Source organism: Homalodisca vitripennis, chromosome 3 (assembly GCF_021130785.1).
Source record: "Homalodisca vitripennis isolate AUS2020 chromosome 3, UT_GWSS_2.1, whole genome shotgun sequence".
Lineage (NCBI taxonomy): Eukaryota > Metazoa > Arthropoda > Insecta > Hemiptera > Cicadellidae > Homalodisca > Homalodisca vitripennis.
The window spans coordinates 32,283,976-32,303,481 of NC_060209.1; the positions used below are offsets into that span (position 1 = coordinate 32,283,976).

The window sequence follows — 19,506 nt, forward strand, 5'->3', positions numbered from 1 at the left end:
TTTGTTCACTGGTTATAAAGAGAAAGAAATAAAATGATTGGATTAATACTATTATATATTGTAAATAGTAGTACTGTATGGTTTTTATTGTTAAATACTAGCGTAAATTTACAAACATGTCAATATACAGGTTACAGTATAATAGCATAAGATACATAGGAAGTGCTTGGCTTGGTCATATGGGTGACGGGTCTTTTACACTACTATTCGTTGACTCAACGACCCTTTCTGAGAAAATAACAAATAAGACAGGGTCATTTAGTCTACAGGTCGTTGAGACAACGACCCTATTTTGATATTTAAGATTTTCTACATAGGTTCGTTGTGACAACGACCCAGTAAAACGAATGAAAAGGGTCAATTACTCAACTGGGTTCGTAGCAACAACACCACTTTTTGCCTGTTTAGTTGAATATTTCAAAAGATGGGTCGTTGTCTCAACGACCCTAAATTATAGTAAATGCTTATATTGAGAGAACCAGGTCTTTTACTCAACCATTCTTTGTGTCAACGGACCAAAATGGAGAAATGTATAAGCAATGTGAAGAAGGGTCGTAGCGACAACAACCCATTTTTAAACTCAATGGATAAAATATAGTAAGAGGGTCGTTGAGACAACGACCTACTTTAAACTGTTCAGAGGTTCTTTTAGTCTACTAGGGTCTTTGTGTCAACTGCGTGCAGCCGGACAATGTGGCGAGATGTTGCCGCGCACCAGTCGTACGGCGCTGAAAGTTGCGCTCGTATTGATGTAGCGTAAATTATTCTCTTGCCACTATAAATTTACAAATGTAATAATTTGTTTTGTATTAATTTAAAACTATATTAATACAAACCCCTTTTACCAGATACAGATATACTTTATAAGCAGTAATGATAAGACATTACCAAGTAAGAGTGATAAAAATGGAATACAAATAAATATTAAAAATGGAAATTGTAACGATAAATAGCAATTATAAATATCAAGAATATAGATCAAATTAATAATAGTAGATAAAAATTACATACAATTTTGAAAGTAATCAGTAATTTAGCTTATATACAATGAATTATTAAAAACGTAAATGTTCATTATTTAAAACTTACATTTTTACGAATTAGTTTGATTCTCTATATAAACTATACAATTCATGCCAAATAAATATATAATTTTATAAAATTAGTTTATTTGTAATATTTAAACAAATTAATAGAATTTTAGTGCTGTTCACAGCAAAATTGTACTTTTATTTTTCGTTCACTCCTCTTCTAATTTCAATATGTTATTAACTCTATCTATATCTCTTAATTTAGAAATAATTTACTTTGTGGATTGAATAAAGTTGATACTTGAAGTTTAATAAATGCTTCTAATACCTGCACGGAAAATTGATATATACATGTTCATTCACATTTATGCTTATTAATAATGTTTGAGGTGAAAAAGAAGTCATGGAGAGTTTCTTTAGAGGATTAAGATTTAATATATTAAGATATAATCGTATCTAGTAGTCTAAGGAGAATCTTAACTGTAAGAATAGGTTAAGTGGCTACCATCATTTAACCATTCTTCATTGTAGAAAATTAATTAAATGAGGAGAATTACATTTCGACTATGCCGACAAAACATGTCGTCAATACATCTTTTTAAAAAGGAGAATTTAAAATAATCCCTATAAAGTTATATGCTAAATGTATTAGAATGTGACTAATAATAACTAAAGATAAATTATGGAAGCTAAAAATATGTTACATCATAAAACTTCTTTTTCCGTTTCAAACCACCATATAGAAATCATGTAGTACAAAATGTTATTATAATTTTAAAATGCCCCTTCTAGCATTTTGTGATTCTTCTTTGCTAGTTTGTGATTCTAGCATTAGCTCTTAAAATTATGATTCGATCTAATCCTTGGGGTTTGTTATTTGATTTGTCAGTTTATACTTAAATTAAAAGATATAAATACTAAATACTATTTATTATTTTCAAATCACCAGAGATCTAACCATATACTTAGTCTAAAGGAACAAATCATTAAAGAATTACGACATGTTATATATTAACGTTCCAGCTCTCTAAGGTCTCTATACTACAAGAGTCCACTGCAAAAGGGCTATGGACTTAGACCTCAGTATTCAACCAATTGATCTAAAATTATTTATTAACAATTCATTAATATTGGAATCTTTGAAACTGTTCAAGCAAGCAAAATTTCAGTTATTTAAATAGTGCAAATAGAAATGTTTCACTTCCGACTTCAGAATTCTAAAACATCTTTACTGTCATATGTAATTAGTGGAAAATGGATTTATACGTGGAATTTTCTTTAATAACCACCATTTATGTCGGAAATGCCTGCTTTTCCATTAAAAAGGATGTTTCCGTAACGCATCTGTCATACGAGCAAAATTGAGTGTGAATCTAAGGGTATCAGTGAGGGTAGCTAGTGTTACATGCAACCAATTGTACTCATATTTTAATAACAGCCACTAAAAGTGAAATTGTTAAAAGATAACTAGCATAAATAACAATTAAATATATTAATTGACAACAACAATTAAAATTGAGTATTGATACAATAGTATCACTTAAATTATTGAAAAATACAGTAATAAGTATTGAGCCTTTTTAACCGTTACATACATATGCGGTTATTTTAGTAATTGAGCAGTAAAAACACGTTTGGGTGTATATAATTTAATCAGTAGGTTATTTCAGTCAATGCATTTAGTAATACAAATAAAGCGAATTTCTCTCTCATCAACTACGAAGTAGACAAATGTCTGGATATATCTCGCCCATTCCAGTATTCGACCAGCTTCCCGACTTTAATATTAATTTTAGAAGTACGATTTTCAATCAAAATTTTTCTAATTACATTCTCTTTAAATTAGATTATGTTACTTCCCTTGATACGCTCGTCAGTTCCATACACAATCACCAAAATTTTAAAATTTGTATGTTTAAAAGTTATAATTTTATGTTTTGTACTTTAATTATTTTATATTTTACGAATTGAAAATCACTACACATATACAGCATGTTTTGCATATTTTATGAAAATGTTTTAAATATAACTAAACCTATAGTATTATGTAAAGAAAAGAACTTGGAAAATGGCTAGAAAACGAAAATATCCCCCAATAACATAAAATTTAAAATTATTACCTTTAACAGTTAACCTACCCTCTGCAGTTCCCTCGACAATAGTAAAAAAGTTGATTAAATAGAGTAACATTTCAAATATTTTTGTTTTAATGTTGCAATGTTAAAGGTGTTTTAACAAATAACTTTTCCTTTCTTAAAAGGTTTACTGTTAATAACTATATAAACTAATTATGTCAGATAGTATATATAAATTATTTGTATTTTAATATTTAATCGAAAATAACATGTGTTTGTTTATAAAAAATCTCATGCTAATGGCTAGTTTGTGAAAATGCTTATGTCTGCAGTTTGGAAAAAAGTTGGAAAAATATTTATGTGTTTTCGGATAATGTTTCGCTATTTAGAGTTGGATCTATTAGTATAGATGAAATAAAATAGTCTTCAAAATCTTTAATAATGCTTACACCTGTTTCATAAATAAGCAATTAAAGTATAAAGGTTTCTATTGGCCGAACGCAGTAAAGCCTATGAGGGCTGGAAAGATATATTATTTATTTCCGTCACAGGACATCTTGAGAACAAACTGACATTATATTATATATAATAGATATATACATTATAGGATTAGCTAGCACAAAATATATAAAACGCTGCAATAAATATAAGATATATATACTCGTAATACGGGTAACTACGAACTAGTTGTGCAAAGAAGAAAACCATTCTTTTAGACACTTTTAATAGAACAATATATTTTACAGTTACATTGTTTTAAAACGGTAAAGATATGATTAAAATGGTTTTACAAAAGCACCAACAATTGCTCTACAAATAGAACATGTTAGTGGCAGGCGTATATGTGTTGTAAATAGTTCCATCGCCATTTGTGACCTGATGAAATATTTCATACTCGGTCATAGAGACGGCGCACAGCCTGCACACTACATTGTGTCCACAAGGTGTGGCCATCCTGGTTGCCTTCATCGTAAGACACACGTTGCAACGCGTGTCTCCACTTCCTGGTTCTGAAGCCCCTTCGTCGTTTAAAGCGAGGCCCATTTTTATTTCGCTAATCTGCCGCTCGATTTCATGAGATGTCATAAATTCAGTAGTGTCATTGATGGTCGGCACGAACCTGTAATTTATATACCTCGATGGTCTTACGTCGGATTGTACTCGCTGCATCTTTAAATGACGTTGCCTCTTATATCCATGAAAATAGTAAGTAAAATTTGTAGGCTAATTAACAATATATTTTTTCTAACCTCACATATATTTTAAAAAACAAATTATTTTAAATTTCATTCATTATTTTGAATTCAGTTTATTTCTGTTTTTATCTGCAACAATTTATTTTCAAATGTGTCATCAATTTTTTTACTATTGTAAAGTTTTTAACTATTGTTGAGGGTTTTTTGTAATCACTGAATCTTATTTAGAGTTATTATATCGCAGGGTTGTATTGTATTTAAATGTCGTGTGATATAGGATATTAGGGGTTCCCTAATTTCTGCTAATTTTTCAGTGTCAGATGTGGTTGAGGCTTGAGAAATTTATCTTATTGCTGACACCTGGTAGGTAGGAGCAGATGTTATAATATGGAAGAAAGGCTATTATGCAGACTTATCTCTTTACCCTCACGGAATTTCTGAGAATAGTTTTATAACCCCTTCCACGTAATTTCATTAGACCCATTCAGAAGGGACACGTAAACTCGAGACCGGTTGCAATAAAACTATTGCATTGTCTGCTAACGACACCATTTTGAGGAAGGAACCACCTCACCCGAGCCTTTACCTGAGACTACCTCACTGTTGTTTCTATAGTTGTAGTTAGAATATTTAAGTTTCATTCCATTGATATTTGAGCATAGATTAATTTAAACTGTTAAAACTATCCAATGCAAACAAACCTCTTTTAACAACTTATATATGTAATTAACAAATCGATTACATGGTATAGTTGATACGCTAAATATTCTACAGTTACACGATGGGATTAGCTACTGAGTGGTAAGAAAGGTTTGATATCAGATGATGTATATAGTGTCGACTACAGTAACTCACCTAGACTTATAAATGAACTCAATCAGATATAATAAAAATAACACACGGGTAGTGAAGCGCACAGAATTTAAGTACGTATATGTTACAATATACCTAATATATTACGCTTAGCCGAAAAGCATGAGTATACATGCGCCAAAATGGAGCTCCTTCTTGTCTATGTATAAATAAAGATTCATATAAAATTTAAAGCATACAAAAAAAGACATTTTTAGAAATATATTGCGGATGGATAGGGTACTTGTGTTACCATGCCACATCTAAAAATGTCATATGACTGTACACAGTTTGCTTACAAATTTATTTCTTCTGCGATTTTCCCGTCACTGTACGGTTAACCGCAATAGCAATTTGAAAGTGATCGCTATAAATCAATAACCATATATAAGTCAATTCGTTTTCGATATATTGTGCGGTCATACAGACATACAGAAATTACATTTTCGTCCTTCTTAGATGAGTGGCTTCGGCACTGTCAATCGAATTCCTCATAGTGCATGTTTCGAGCTGAAGTTGTCAAAATCTAGTATTAGTGTTTTCATTTTAACTTTAATTTGAACGTTGGGTAACGTGGTTTCATTAACCATTTAATAATAATTAGAAACCTCAACCTGTTTCCGACAGAAGTAGAAATATGAATGACAGTTACATTATTTCAGTTTATGTACATGAGTGAAATATATTTTGAATACATAAACAAGAAATGGGAATCATAACCAGAAATGTATGTCTTAAAAATATTTCTTATATTTTATAAATACAACTGTTACCAGACTTTAAATATAGTTCAATAATATACACGTATAATAAACAAAATATTTACATATAATACTTGTACAAAGTATTTAGGTACCCTTATACCAGATGTTAGGACTAAACTCGGCACAGACGCAGCGCCTTCATGCCTACCGGGCCAGGAGTTGACTGATTGACCCTGTTTCGTTTTAAAGCGCTTGTTTGGGACGGAGGGGCGTTGAGACAATGATCAGTTGAGTAAACGCCCTAGAATGTCTTATTTGAGGTTAGATGCATTATAGGGTCTTTGCGTCAACGACCCCTTAATGCATATATTTCAACTTATTCTGAAACTAGGTTGTTGATTCTACGAACCTTTTTCTACTTTTCAACTTTTAATTTATATTTGGGCCGTTGATACAAAGATCCGTAGTGTAAACGGCCCAATTAAATGAATTAGATAAAAATAATGGAAAAAGGGTCGTTGTGACAAAGAACCTTTTGATTGAAATTTTAGTTTTCTTTGTAAATCGGGTCGTTGTCACAACGCTTCGTAGAGTAAAAGACCCTCTGTTATTTGTTATTTTTTCAGAAAGGGTCGTTGAGTCAACGATTAGTAGTGTAAAAGACCCAACACTAATATTGCAAATATAAAAATAGGGTCGTTGAGACAACGATTCGTAGAGTAAAAGAGCTGCCCCCGTCATATGGTGAAATACTTAGTGCTTCAGTATTTGCTTCTTTGTTTTACAATGTAATTTGATTCTATAAAGGTCATCATTATTAATCAGCCATTCTTTTGTCACTTCAATTTTTATAGTTGAATCAATCTGATCATTGGCAGTAATTAAAAGGTGCAGTAGTTTTAGCTTGTTTTGCCTAATGCTAAATTAGTGTTTGTTTTTTACCACCACTAAAGCAAAGAAAATGTACTTTTGTCCAATTATTTTACATTTCCTACATACAAAGTTTTATATGACGTTATTTCAATGTACTGTATTTCAAAACCATTGTTAACTTAAAAGTAGTTACAAAACATTGAGTTGTAGATTATATTAGGCCTGTGCTATATCTATGTTTGCTTCATAAAATTTAACTTTTTTTTCTTATAAATTAATATCTTTTGTGTTATGTGAGTTATTGATTTATTTTTGTTTTAGTTATTTACCGTTTTGATTATTAAAGATTTAAATTGAAACAAGACAGCATTAGTGAAGTAGGTTTATTCAACATATAACAAGATTTATTCAGCATACATTGGAAAATATAAAACAAAAATCATATATATATATCATATTTAAATATCATATATATATATATATATATATATATATATATATATATATATATATACATGAACACCTTAGAGAAACAAAATTCTATATATAAAAGGAATAAAACATGAAAAACTACTGCTATCAATAACTATCATCATCAAGTAATATTTGTGTTTTATTTTGAGTAATTGGTATTGGTATGGAATTAATTTGCTTTTTAACAATTTCAAATCAATTTAAAGTTGAATTCTTTTTAACTTTAGAAAGGAAGATAAATGTCTGTAGCTGCCAATGATGGTGTCAGTCAGTTATAATCCATTAGGTTTCTATTCATCTGTTTCACCTGTTTGCTATTTCATCTATCTCTTTCTTTATAGAATTAGGCATACTAACATTAGGCATATCTACATTTTATAGAGCCTACTTTATATCAAAGAAAATCTGACCTTGTGTAGTTTAAGAAATTCTGTACACTCTCATAATACCAGATCTGCAAATCTAATTGATGTGAGGTTAAGTAAGTCCCAAAATATTTTCAATAAGTTACCTTATAATGCCAAAACAGTGTAAATGAAAGCTTTTTATTCAGTTGAAGAGGTCCACCAAAATGATTTTAATGATATTGAATTTTAAACAAATTTTAAAGACATTTTAAACTAGTTATAAGGAAATTTTAATCTAGTTAACTAAGAAATCTTAATATAGTTATAAGGAAATTTTAACCTAGGTGAAAGAAACTAGTTCTAAGGAAATTCATATTCAATCAATCACTCTCTTTTATTCATAACTGTAAGCTATTACAAGATTGGAGTTAGAATAATACAAAATACAATGCATGCCCAAAGTTTGTCCTTACTTAGTATGCCCCTTTCTTTCCTCGCTTGGGTTTTACGTAACATTACTGGTGACTATGTCGCTTCAAGGGAGTAACTTACCCGGCCATGTTGGGCATCTGGAGTCGGTGGGCGCCGCCGTGTGAGCGAAGCCGCCTTGTCACCATCACACTGTCCGGAAGCTACTTTGGCACCGTGGCCGCCATGGCTGTGTCTGGAGCCATTGCTCAGCACCTCAATTGGGCTTCCATCTTCTATGTCTTAGGTGAGAGGACACGGATCAGCTGAAATCTCACAAGTAGGTTATTTAATTTAAATATACAATCACCCTCCTGTGATAGATACCGTACTGAGTTTACAATGAATTGCCTCCAGGTATGATAGCTTTGTTCTGGTGCTTCCTGTGGTGTTTTCTGATAAGGGAGTCTCCTCTCCATGACCCTTGGGTATCAGAGGCTGAGAAGAATTACATTCAAGAGTCCATCGGGCCCAGCCTGAGAGCCAAGGTAATGGTTATTGAAAATAGTTATCTTTACTTGAGAGGGTTTATGAGATTTTGAAGAAACCCCATCTGAAGATACTTTGATATTATAGAGTGCCACTGTTATTGTTTTAGTATTATATAAGGTTCTAATGGTTTCTAACTTTAAACACCTGAGGGGTAGAATCTAAAATTCTAGAGAACAGCCGTATTGTGAAATCACAATTGCTTGAGTCTTTAAATCTGTAAATTATGATTTCAAGTACTGGACATACCAGATATCTCCTATCTAGGTTGTAAATTGGCTAACAACTTTTACTCAATGTTATAAACACCAAATATGCTACACTAAAAACAGCGGTTTTTTGTGTTGAAAACAGTTGGGAGTGTGTTCATACCAAACTTTGATAATGGATAGTGTTTGATTTGAAACGGTAAAAACAGAATAATCAAAGGCTTTTGATAATACATAATTGAATAAGTGAAAGGATTTGATATTGGGTCACATACAGTGATGAAACCAACAATTTTTGTTTCTGGCTATTTTTCGACTCAAAGTTATAACTATGACTAAATTTAAAAAGGAGATAGTGATTTCATAAATTTGGTGTATTGTATTGCATCCTTTATGTGTGCCATAATTGTGAGCATCTTTTTTGTATCATATTTGTACTGGTCATGCTGTATTTGTCTCCTTATCTAGTTATTTGTTTCTTAGGGTACGTCCAAGATGCACGCTGATAAAAGCAGGTAGACAGAGTCAGATTTCTCGGCGCTGACTGTCTGACTCTGAGCGGTAGGCTGATGTGGCCATTATGTAAGCAGGTTGTCAGCGCAGAACGAGCTGCCACCAAAAAGATATCAGTGTACAATGGAACTTAAAAGTGAACAGGCTGCAGCTTTATTGCAGCTTAGTGACAATGTTGCAACCAAGTTAAAACCTATGAGAAGTGAAATACATCCCATTAATAAATTAAGATCTTTTTACGGGAAGTAAAAACACCTATTTCCGCAATTACTTGCCGACGAAAACCCATTTTTTTAAAAATATTTCAGAATGATCCCGGATACCTTTTATTTTATTTTGTCAAAAATTGAACACAGGCTGACTAAGAACTGGGCGAATTACCACACAATCCCTATTCAACAGACTGGTTGTCACATTAAGATACGTAAACACAATTTTTATAATTGTATAGAGAAAGTATAGTGATCGCACAAATTCGATGTTGGTTTTTTGACGGATCTTTACGTTTTGGGGTCCTCTAAACCCAAAAAAGTGGTTTTACAAAATGTCTTTTACAACATACGTTGTTTACTAAACATTGAAACTGACTTGAAAAGATCAGCTGATTTACTAAAAAACTTCTAATAATTCTAGTAATTATATTGAAGCTACCCCTATGTGGGCACCAGTAAATGAAATTACCTATATCGACCATGGCCTATAAAACACGTTTTAGAACATTGTGAGAAAGTAAGTGCCAGTTCTTGGTACCGTTTATTTTAATCCGTGATCCTCTTTAAAACAACCTTAATATCTTTAAATCTTCCGCCAACAGGCATCAACGATGTTCCTATTGGAATGTTCTTTAAGGCGCTTATCCCATATCGGAAGATTAAGTTGCACTTTTGATACTAAATCGTCGATATCCATCGTAAAAAAAACCAACAACACTCAATACACACACGAAAATCACTTTCCGACTAGCAGGTTGTCTGAAACCAGAATGAACAAATCATTCCGGTAAAAATCGGAGTCAGACTACCAGTGCGCAGAAAGTCGGCGCGCAGGTGCAGTGTGGCCACTCCTGCTTAACAACGTGGAATTTCACATACGCCGACTCGGCGCTGATCGGCGCCGATCGCCTGACTCAGAAAACCAGCGTGCATCTTGGACGTACCCTTAGGCTTGATTAGAATTTTGGTCAAGTAATATTAACATACACCAAAGCGGCTGGTATCTGACACTGTCTCAGATTTGACTCCTGGAATCTGTAGTCATGTTCGTCTGAAGAGATCCAAAGAAAGTCACTAACGAAGAAGCTCAAAACAAAACATTTATGTCTCTGATGTCGAAACAGTGTAAATGTTTTGTTTTGAGCTTTATCATTGTTGACTTTCCCTGGATCTCTTCAGACAAACATGACTCCAGATTCCAGGAGTCAAGTCTCAGACAATGTCAGATACCAGACGCTGCAATAAAAAGAAAGGTGAACAGGAGCTAAACTCAACATTCTTAACTTAATCAACCCTTCTTACCGTAGCTACCTTATTTGTAGAATACTCTAAAGATCTTTCAAATTGTTTTGAGTGTTTTTTTCTAAGCAATAATTTGAGCTGCATAATTAATATTTTTAACTTGAAGACTGCCATTCATAATGTATTGTAAATGATATATGAGAGTATGGTAATTGTGTTCCACTGGCAGAGAGTGCGAGTGCCATGGAAGAGTGTGCTAACGTCAGCTCCAGTGTGGGCTATCGTTGCAGCTCACTTCAGCGAGAACTGGGGCTTCTACACTCTGCTCACTGAGCTGCCCACCTTCATGAGTGGTGAGTAATCAATCTTTTAACCCTGGAGTTGGCAGTCGTTCATTTTTGAACGACACAGACAATCGCTCTAATGGCAGTTGTTCAAAATTGAACGTCATGACGTTGTCAAATGATTTATTTGTCATAACATTTAAAATCAAGTTTAGCTATTATATTTTGGTACAATTGAAATGACGAAAAGTTTTTATTGTTATTGTTGTTATTCTTCCTTCTAAACTGCTGATTCATGATCGTTTGTCATTGTTTCTCTCGAGTCGCTATTCTCGTCTGCTAACTGAGTCTATACTTACTACGTAGTTATTGTCATTCTGTAAAAGATTTATTTCAGTGGTTGAATTTTATATATTTATTATCTGAAGAACAATAAATATAATTCAGTCTATTGTGTGAGTGACAAAATAGGTTATAATTATGTAATTGTTTATTTTTGTTTCAACTTTCTGAAAGTTTTGGAGTTTTGCCGGTTAGCGTAGCAAGGTCTATCTCTAAAACCCTTGTTTTCAAATATGTATCTTCATGTTTTGTTTTGTCTTTTGTCTTCAAATTCTATCTTATCACTTTATTGTAGTAGTTATTTACTGCATGTTGGACATTTTTGAGACAGAAGTGTTAGTATATTGCCAGTGGGTGTATCAATGACTTGTTTTGAACCTAACCCTTAAATTTGAAAATAGGCCAAGGTTGGTGTAATATCTTACCAAACATTTTTTGCTGTAAAAAAACCCCATATAACTATATATTTTCTGAAACTGGGCATTTTTTCTACTTTTAGTTATTTTGGAATTATCATTTTCCAATATAAATTATCAACTTTATATTAATTTGCTATTCTATGATCTACCTCAAAATAATGAAAAAATTTTTAATTTCAAGTTTTACCTAATTTTAAAAATATGTAAATCAATGAGTTGTATTTATTAGTATGTTATATACTGAATAAAATAACATATAACATCATAATAAAAACACAGCATTTGAAGGGTAGAGATAATTTAGAATAAATACCTGTAAATGGAGCACACATATCCTGACACTACAGGATTTTTAGTTGCCAGCTCCAGGGTTAATGTTTGCAATAACATAAATAAAAACATATGGGAGAAAAGAGTAGTAAAAAGGATGAAAAACCATGCTTTTTACTAGCAAATTACATCCAAGTTCATTTCTAATACCAACTGCTCAGGCAATTAAAGTGTTAACATTAGCTTTCATAATCATTCAACTGCAGGATTGTTTTAAATACACTTATTATACTGTACAAATAATACTCCAGTAATGAATGTTCCAGACACATTCCACATGAAGATAATGAATGGCAATATGCTGGCCTCTCTGCCTTACCTGGTCATGGGAATTGTGGTTCAGTCCAGTGGTTTCCTAGCGGACTGGCTGCGGTCTTCAGGCCATCTATCTACCATGCAGGTAACACACTGACTGTGGTCGTACTAAGAAAACTGACCTTTTGTTGATAGTCTTGTGTTTTGCTAGTAGCTAAGTCTTATTCTCTGATTCCTGTATTGACTGGTCACAAACAATTGTGGCTCCGTAGCGGAAGTTTGTCATAGGATACAGGAAATCGTAAATAGCAAGTTCGCTTACTCTTTTTGTGCTGCCAAGGTGCGGAAGATGTTTACCTGTGCTGGATTCCTCTGCCAGACGATCTTTCTGATCGCAGCTGCCCATTCACCAAATGCCCTCACCACCATCCTCTCTCTCACCATCGCTGTTGGGTTCGGAGGCTTCGCGTGGTCTGGCTTCAGGTAATAACCGATAATACATGTAAAATTAGGTAATTTGGGGTAATTTGAATCATTAATTGTTGTTAAAGTCAAGGTCGTTTTAATGTCAAAACATTAGAGTTACCCAACGAGAATTAAATATAATTTTGTGTTACCTGATCTCTGAACATCCGGTTCATTTGTTTATAAACCAACCTAATGGAAGTGTTTTAAGCAATCACAGCCTATATACGTTGTTTTTCTATTAAACTTGCATCTACACAAATCCAAATCAAGCAGTAATTCGCCTACTCTTTCTGTGATTGTAAATAAGTGAATGGAGTGATTAGTGATATTTAAAGAAGTGTATTGTATTTGAGATCTTTATGTTAGTGATCTCCAATATATTTTTATCAAATTGTGTTTATGTACTGAGTTAAAACTTTACAATTAACGATACGTTTGTAAAAGGTGGTGATTACGTTTATTTGACGTGTCACAACATTAAATTATTAACATTAAATTCACGCAACTCACAAATGAATATCATTCCCAATATATATTTACAAATTCAATAACAGCAATATATTATAGTGTACTAACACTATAATATATAAAGTTACTAAACTTAGCCTATTTAAATGATATAAATATCATGTTTTCAACTCTAAAATAATATATTACGTGTATATAGTTACATAATATTTTAATATGATACTTTAACAAGCATTATTCATTACTAAAATACAGCCTTCTCTCAGTCCATGCAATAAGTTGGCAAACAATTCAATATACTGGTGTATTTCCTGATGATAAACCAATTAATTGTGGTTTACTTTCTTGCCTTGAAAAATCAAATCTGCTTCTCTCGACCTTACTGGGCTGACTTTGCCTTGATAAATAATCAGATGGCCACCTTTACCTATAAGAACTTTAAAATCACTTGCAATCTGAATTCTGTCCAGTTAACTTTTTACTGTGATTGTGATTCGTCAAGATTTCTTCAGTGTATATTAATAGACATCCATGTTTAAGTTTGTAACTTCTTTCATGTTGAATTTTTCTAATAAAAGTTGCTTTTCCATCAAATATGCCAGTGTTTCATAAGAAGTTGTAATAATAATATTATAATTTTTATTTTCACAAAAATTACATCTTTTACAGAGTAAGCTCAGATTCTAGGCTACACAAAGACAGGTGACATTGTCAAAATAGAGAATATACATGAGAGTATATGAGAGAATTGACAATGAGAGAATATACATAAATAATTTTATAATTAACTTAAGTATTGTAAATAAAATAACTAAGAATCAAAATACTAAAATTTTTCATCTAAATATTCATCTACTGAGTAGTAATTTTTATTATACAAACATTTTGTTAACCTAGATTTGAATTTTATATTATCCTTAATAAACGTTAACTCTTGTGGAAGACATAGCTAATTATTTTTGAACTAATAATCCTAAAAGAAAATTATTTGGGTTTTCACAGTCGATACTAACAACAGAGTTGCAACAACATCAACATTAACCTTAGATTATGAACAGAGATGCCTGCATTTCAAAAAACTTGTCTTCCATCACTGTAATTATTTTTGAACTAATAACCCTAAAAAGATTTTCTTTCGGTTTTCACAATCAAAACCAGTATTTTTTACTACAATTTCGCTAACCTTAAAACAAGTTGACCATTTACTCTTGTTGTAGAACTCAAGGACTGTCACCTGTATTAAATCTTATTAAAGTGAGTGTTCTACTTCTCTCAGGTTCCATAAAAACAGGTTCTTTCTCTTGTAATGGTTGTGGAGCTTCAGAACAAACTCCCTGGATAATTAAAAGAGATATTCTGCAGACATCAGCTGTCCATTCTTGATTTCTTTTTGATATATGAATACAGTTGTTAGGCCTGTGTTATCCTTAATATCTTTCAAATCGTACAACGGACTATCAAAGGACCTAACAGAATGTAATGAAAGGGGTAACTTACAGACAAACAGACTGTCCTATTACTTTTCCTTTTATTTTTTCACCCTAATATAGTAACTATATGGAAGCATAATACACAGTTCAAGCCTTTGTACAGTAAATAAACATGTATTCAATCTTGGGGAATGGAGGCATATTATTTATCACTTCCCAAGGTTAAGTTGTGTATATAATGTATTCAGTATACAGGGTGATTCATGAAGTTCTCCCCCCCACTTCTACAGCACATTGTACTAGTAAAAAAAAATAATGAAAAAATGTTATATAAACATAGATCCGAAAACGCTTCGTTAGCGAGTTACAGCTAGCGAAAGATTTCGCCTGAATTCCTGGGTAAAGAGTAAAATAAAGCCATACTGAACTTTTGGAAAGGTTAATTAAGTAAGAAATATCGTGGATTCTTATGTATTTTTATCTGATAAAGCTAATAAAATAGGTTTCAGAACTGTACCTGTAGTAGTTTTTTGAGGGATTCAGGGTTAAATGCAAAAAATTGGGGCATGAAACAATGTTTTTTTTAAGTTTGATGTACAATAACTTTGTTAAATTGGTAATAAATGCATAAAATCAACAAATATTAATTGTAGAGAATTTAATTCTGAGAAAATTTATATAATCAAAGTCTAAAATAAAACAGAAATAAGTACCAAAAAATCGATTTTATTCAGTATAATACATTACTAGTTTTAAGCAAAATTAATCAGGTTGGGCCAACCGTACGCACCTTTTTATAATAGATGTTCGAAAATGAGGCCATCATTATCAATACATTTGCAGCACGTTTGTGTATTGCTTTTGTTTGCGTTTCTTAATTTTTTCAGGACTTCCCTGTATCTGCACAGCCGAATCCATAATACGGGCAATTAATTCATCACGAGAATTCACTTTTGTCTTGTATACAATGTCTTTCATCCATCCCCAGATGCAATAATCCAATGGAGATAGATCTGGTGATCTTGGTGGCCAAGGGTGAGGCCCCTCCACCGACCAATCCAGTGTCCAGGAAATTGATGATTTAAGTAAGCAGAAACGGCAACGTGAAAAGTGGGGAGGTGCTCCGTCATGCTGGAAGTACAAAATTTTGTCTGAGATGTAAAGGAAACATTCTCTAACAGCTGCGGCAACTCTTCTTGAAGGAAATGCAAATACGAACTCAGCATTTAGGCGTCCAGGTAATATGAAAGGTCCAATCAGCCGATTGTGCAAAAGGCCACACCAGACATTGACGCTAAATCGGTTGTTGAAAGTTCTGTTCCACTACCTCATGTGGATTTTCTTTCTGCCCATGAGTGTTCATTGTGCAAGTTATTGACACCATCCCGAGTGAATTGTGCCTCATCCGTAAACAAAATAACGCTTGTAGAATTGATTATTAATATTCAAAAAGTTGCAAAACTCCAAGCGAAGCGGACCATCCCCTAGCTGTAGATGTTGAACCTTTTGTTTATGAAACGGATAAAATTTGTTTCGATTAGGTGACCTCCACACCGTTGACTGCGAAACTCCTATCCGCCTAGAAATACGTCGTGTACTTACACCTGGACTGCGATGAACAGCATTAATAACAATATCATCATCAAGTTGGACAGCTCGTTCATAATTGGTTCTAGTACTTGGTAGTGATCCTGTTTTCCCGAAGAGTACGAAAAGTTCCTGAAATTGTTTTGGTATCTGGAATCCTCCTATTAGGGTAACGTAGTTCATATTCTTCTACAGCAGCTCTAGCATTACCATTACAGTAACCCAAAATAAAAACCATATCAGCGTATTCCTCTGATGTAAATAAGTAAGGCATTTTTTCGCTGAATAAACAATCGAATTATAACTCACCGAAAAATTGCATTTAATAAACACGATTCACAGAACCCGATCTCCTGCTGTAGCTTGCAAAACACCACTAATACACAGTTCTAATGTAACAGTACAGAATACCATTGTTGATTAGCTGTTATTCGTGCGTTACCAACTTAGAAATTAATAAAACAAAAAACTGCATTTCGATGATTACTAAAACAATAATGGGAAAACATTTGATGTACATTTTTTATTTAAAAAAAAAATACAATGTAATAAAACATGATATTTTTATTTACAAACAAATTTATTTAACAGTTAATCTTGTTTTTCTCAATTTATCTCATCATTAAGGAACAAACATTTTGTTTTTGTTTTATTTCAACTTAATACCGTACGGTATTTCTTTACAGCTAGTAATGTAATTATACTGAATATAATCGATTTTTTGGTACTTATTTTAATGTTTTATTTTAGACTTTGATTATATCAATTTTTCTCAGGATTTAAATTCTCTACAATTAATGTTTGTTGATTTTATGGATTTATTACCAATTTAACAAAGTTATTGTACATCAAACTTAAAAAAAACATTGTTTTCGTGCTCCAATCTTTTTGCATTAACCTTGAATGCCTCAAAAACTACTACAGGTACAGTTTCTGAAACCTATTTTATTAGCTTTATCAGGTAAAAAATACATAAGAATCCACGATATTTCTTACTTAATTAACCTTTCCAAAAGTTCAGTATGGCTTTATTTTACTCTTTACCCAGGAATTCAGGCGAAATCTTTCGCTAGCTGTAACTCGCTAACGAAGCGTTTTTCGGACCTATGTTTATATAACACATTTTTTCATTATTTTTACTAGTAAAATGTGCTGTAGAAGTGGGGGGAGAACTTCATGAATCACCCTGTATAATGACTGAAGTAAAATGACAATTTTGTTCATGCATTACTCATAAAAATATGTAGATGCATCATATACTAACAGGTAGAGCGTTTTACTGACAGCTTTAGGTAAAAAGGGATAGTCTAGTAATAATAGCATTAATTAAAAATTGAACCAATTAATGAAAAGCACGCTCAATTTTTATCATGTTATACCAACATTTATTATATAAGCACATACATTTTCAAATTAATACAGAAACTTTACCATACATTCAAATCCAACAACCTAAACAATATTTATTTTTCATAAATGAATATGTAATTTGAGTGTAAGAATAAAATTCATAAAGAACAAAATGTATCTTATGTTTCCCACAATGTGTTTCAGTGTGAACTTGCTGGACATAGCTCCACAGTATGCAGGAGTATTGATGGGGATATCCAACACTGTGGCGACAATCCCAGGTCTGCTCAGTCCCATTCTCACAAGCCACATCACTAAAGACCAGGTCAGTAGGTTACAGGCCATATGTGTGTTCGTAATCATGTGTTAATATTTTAGTTGTAACATATTTATTTAAATTTAATACATACGGTTTTAAAAAAATTCAAACAAACTGATGTGTTTTTTATTAAAACATGATGAGTCTAGATATTGCAAAATTCTGACACTTTGAGTGCACTGCAACTAACTGTTGTGCAGTGTTATTTATTATTATTATTATATTAGTGGTCTAATAGTAACATTTTTAGTATTTATTCTGTTATATTTTAACACTTTCACTTGGCGACGCCATTTGATGGTGCAGACTTTTACAGCACAGCAATAAAAATGCATTTAAACGTGTTTGGACATCGCATTGATAGTGTAAGACATACATCAACGTCTGAAAATCTTGTATTTAATTTTAGGAATGTAGTATTATATATCAGGGTTCATTAATCATTTTAATACGTCTCATTTACAATTCCAAGGTACATGTACCTAAAGTAATGAAAAGAAAAGATTATAATGTGTAGAAATCAAATGAATAGTTTAATATTGAAATTCATATTTTCTTATTGCATATATTTTATTTACAGTTCTCAATTTGGAAAAATCACTCATTTGTATTAATCATGTAAATTTATGTAAATGTTTAGATATTTTACAAGAAAGTTTTCTCATGTTAGTTCATGAACATATATTTATTGCAACACAACATAAATTGTAATGAATAATATTTAACATAATTGGTATGAAAGTTGTGTTCAATATGTCGGTTGATAATATCCATTGTTATTTAAAATTTTAATCAATATAATGAGATGCTATTACAAATAAAATATGTGTTGGTTCATTTGAGGGTGTTGTATTGCCAATCGAACCTATTATTTAAATCCTCTCACAAGAGCCCTTGCTCATAATACATTATAATATTTCACTACACCTTAATCTAAACAAAACCAACCTTACAATAGTCATTCGCTATTTCCATATTTTTTTTCTTACTCTATGGATTATGATCTATGAAATGTTGGCAGTTATCTGGAATATCGGAAAAAAGTGGTTTGTTTACAAACTTGTTGTTGCGTTGTGTCGGCCATTTGTTGTCGTTCTACTATCGCTCTGCTAATTTGTCATCTGCATTGTTATTGTTTTGCTTGCTATTAATTTAATTTATGATTGTTTTGTGAGTAAATACAATGAATCATGACAGTATTGAAGACAATCAAGTGCTAGAAGAGTTACTTAGATTTTCAAGTGACATTGAAAGTGATGATTTATTCCAAGGAGACACAGATAATAATCCTAATTTTACTACCGATGGACTTCTGGAGATGCAAGTGTGGTGACGTTGATTTTTACTCAAGTAACAAATATAAGCAGAATAGTAATAAAAACTTTTTATTATGCTCTTTGATAACTAAAAACCAATCAGACAAGGCTGCAAGAAGGGATACTTCCTATTAGTGTAGTGAGTGCAAAATTTGCCATGTCCAAAGAATCATGTTCAAGACCACAAAAAAAAAAAAAATTAAACATAAGTGGATTCAATTGTAAATATGTGTAGCTATAGTGACAGTAAAGA

The 19,506-nt window shown here is 32.1% G+C and overlaps 1 protein-coding gene across 1 annotated transcript in view; it reads left to right on the plus strand.

Moving 5' to 3' along the window:
* The window catches only part of LOC124356776 (sialin-like), a 31,501-nt gene that overhangs the window by 7,928 nt on the left and 4,067 nt on the right, over positions 1-19,506 (plus strand). The window contains exons 5-10 of the mRNA XM_046807973.1: positions 8,093-8,267; positions 8,378-8,508; positions 10,915-11,038; positions 12,327-12,460; positions 12,656-12,798; positions 17,823-17,943. Of these exons, the coding sequence (XP_046663929.1) occupies positions 8,093-8,267; positions 8,378-8,508; positions 10,915-11,038; positions 12,327-12,460; positions 12,656-12,798; positions 17,823-17,943 (828 nt within the window). The remainder of the gene's footprint in view (positions 1-8,092; positions 8,268-8,377; positions 8,509-10,914; positions 11,039-12,326; positions 12,461-12,655; positions 12,799-17,822; positions 17,944-19,506) is intronic.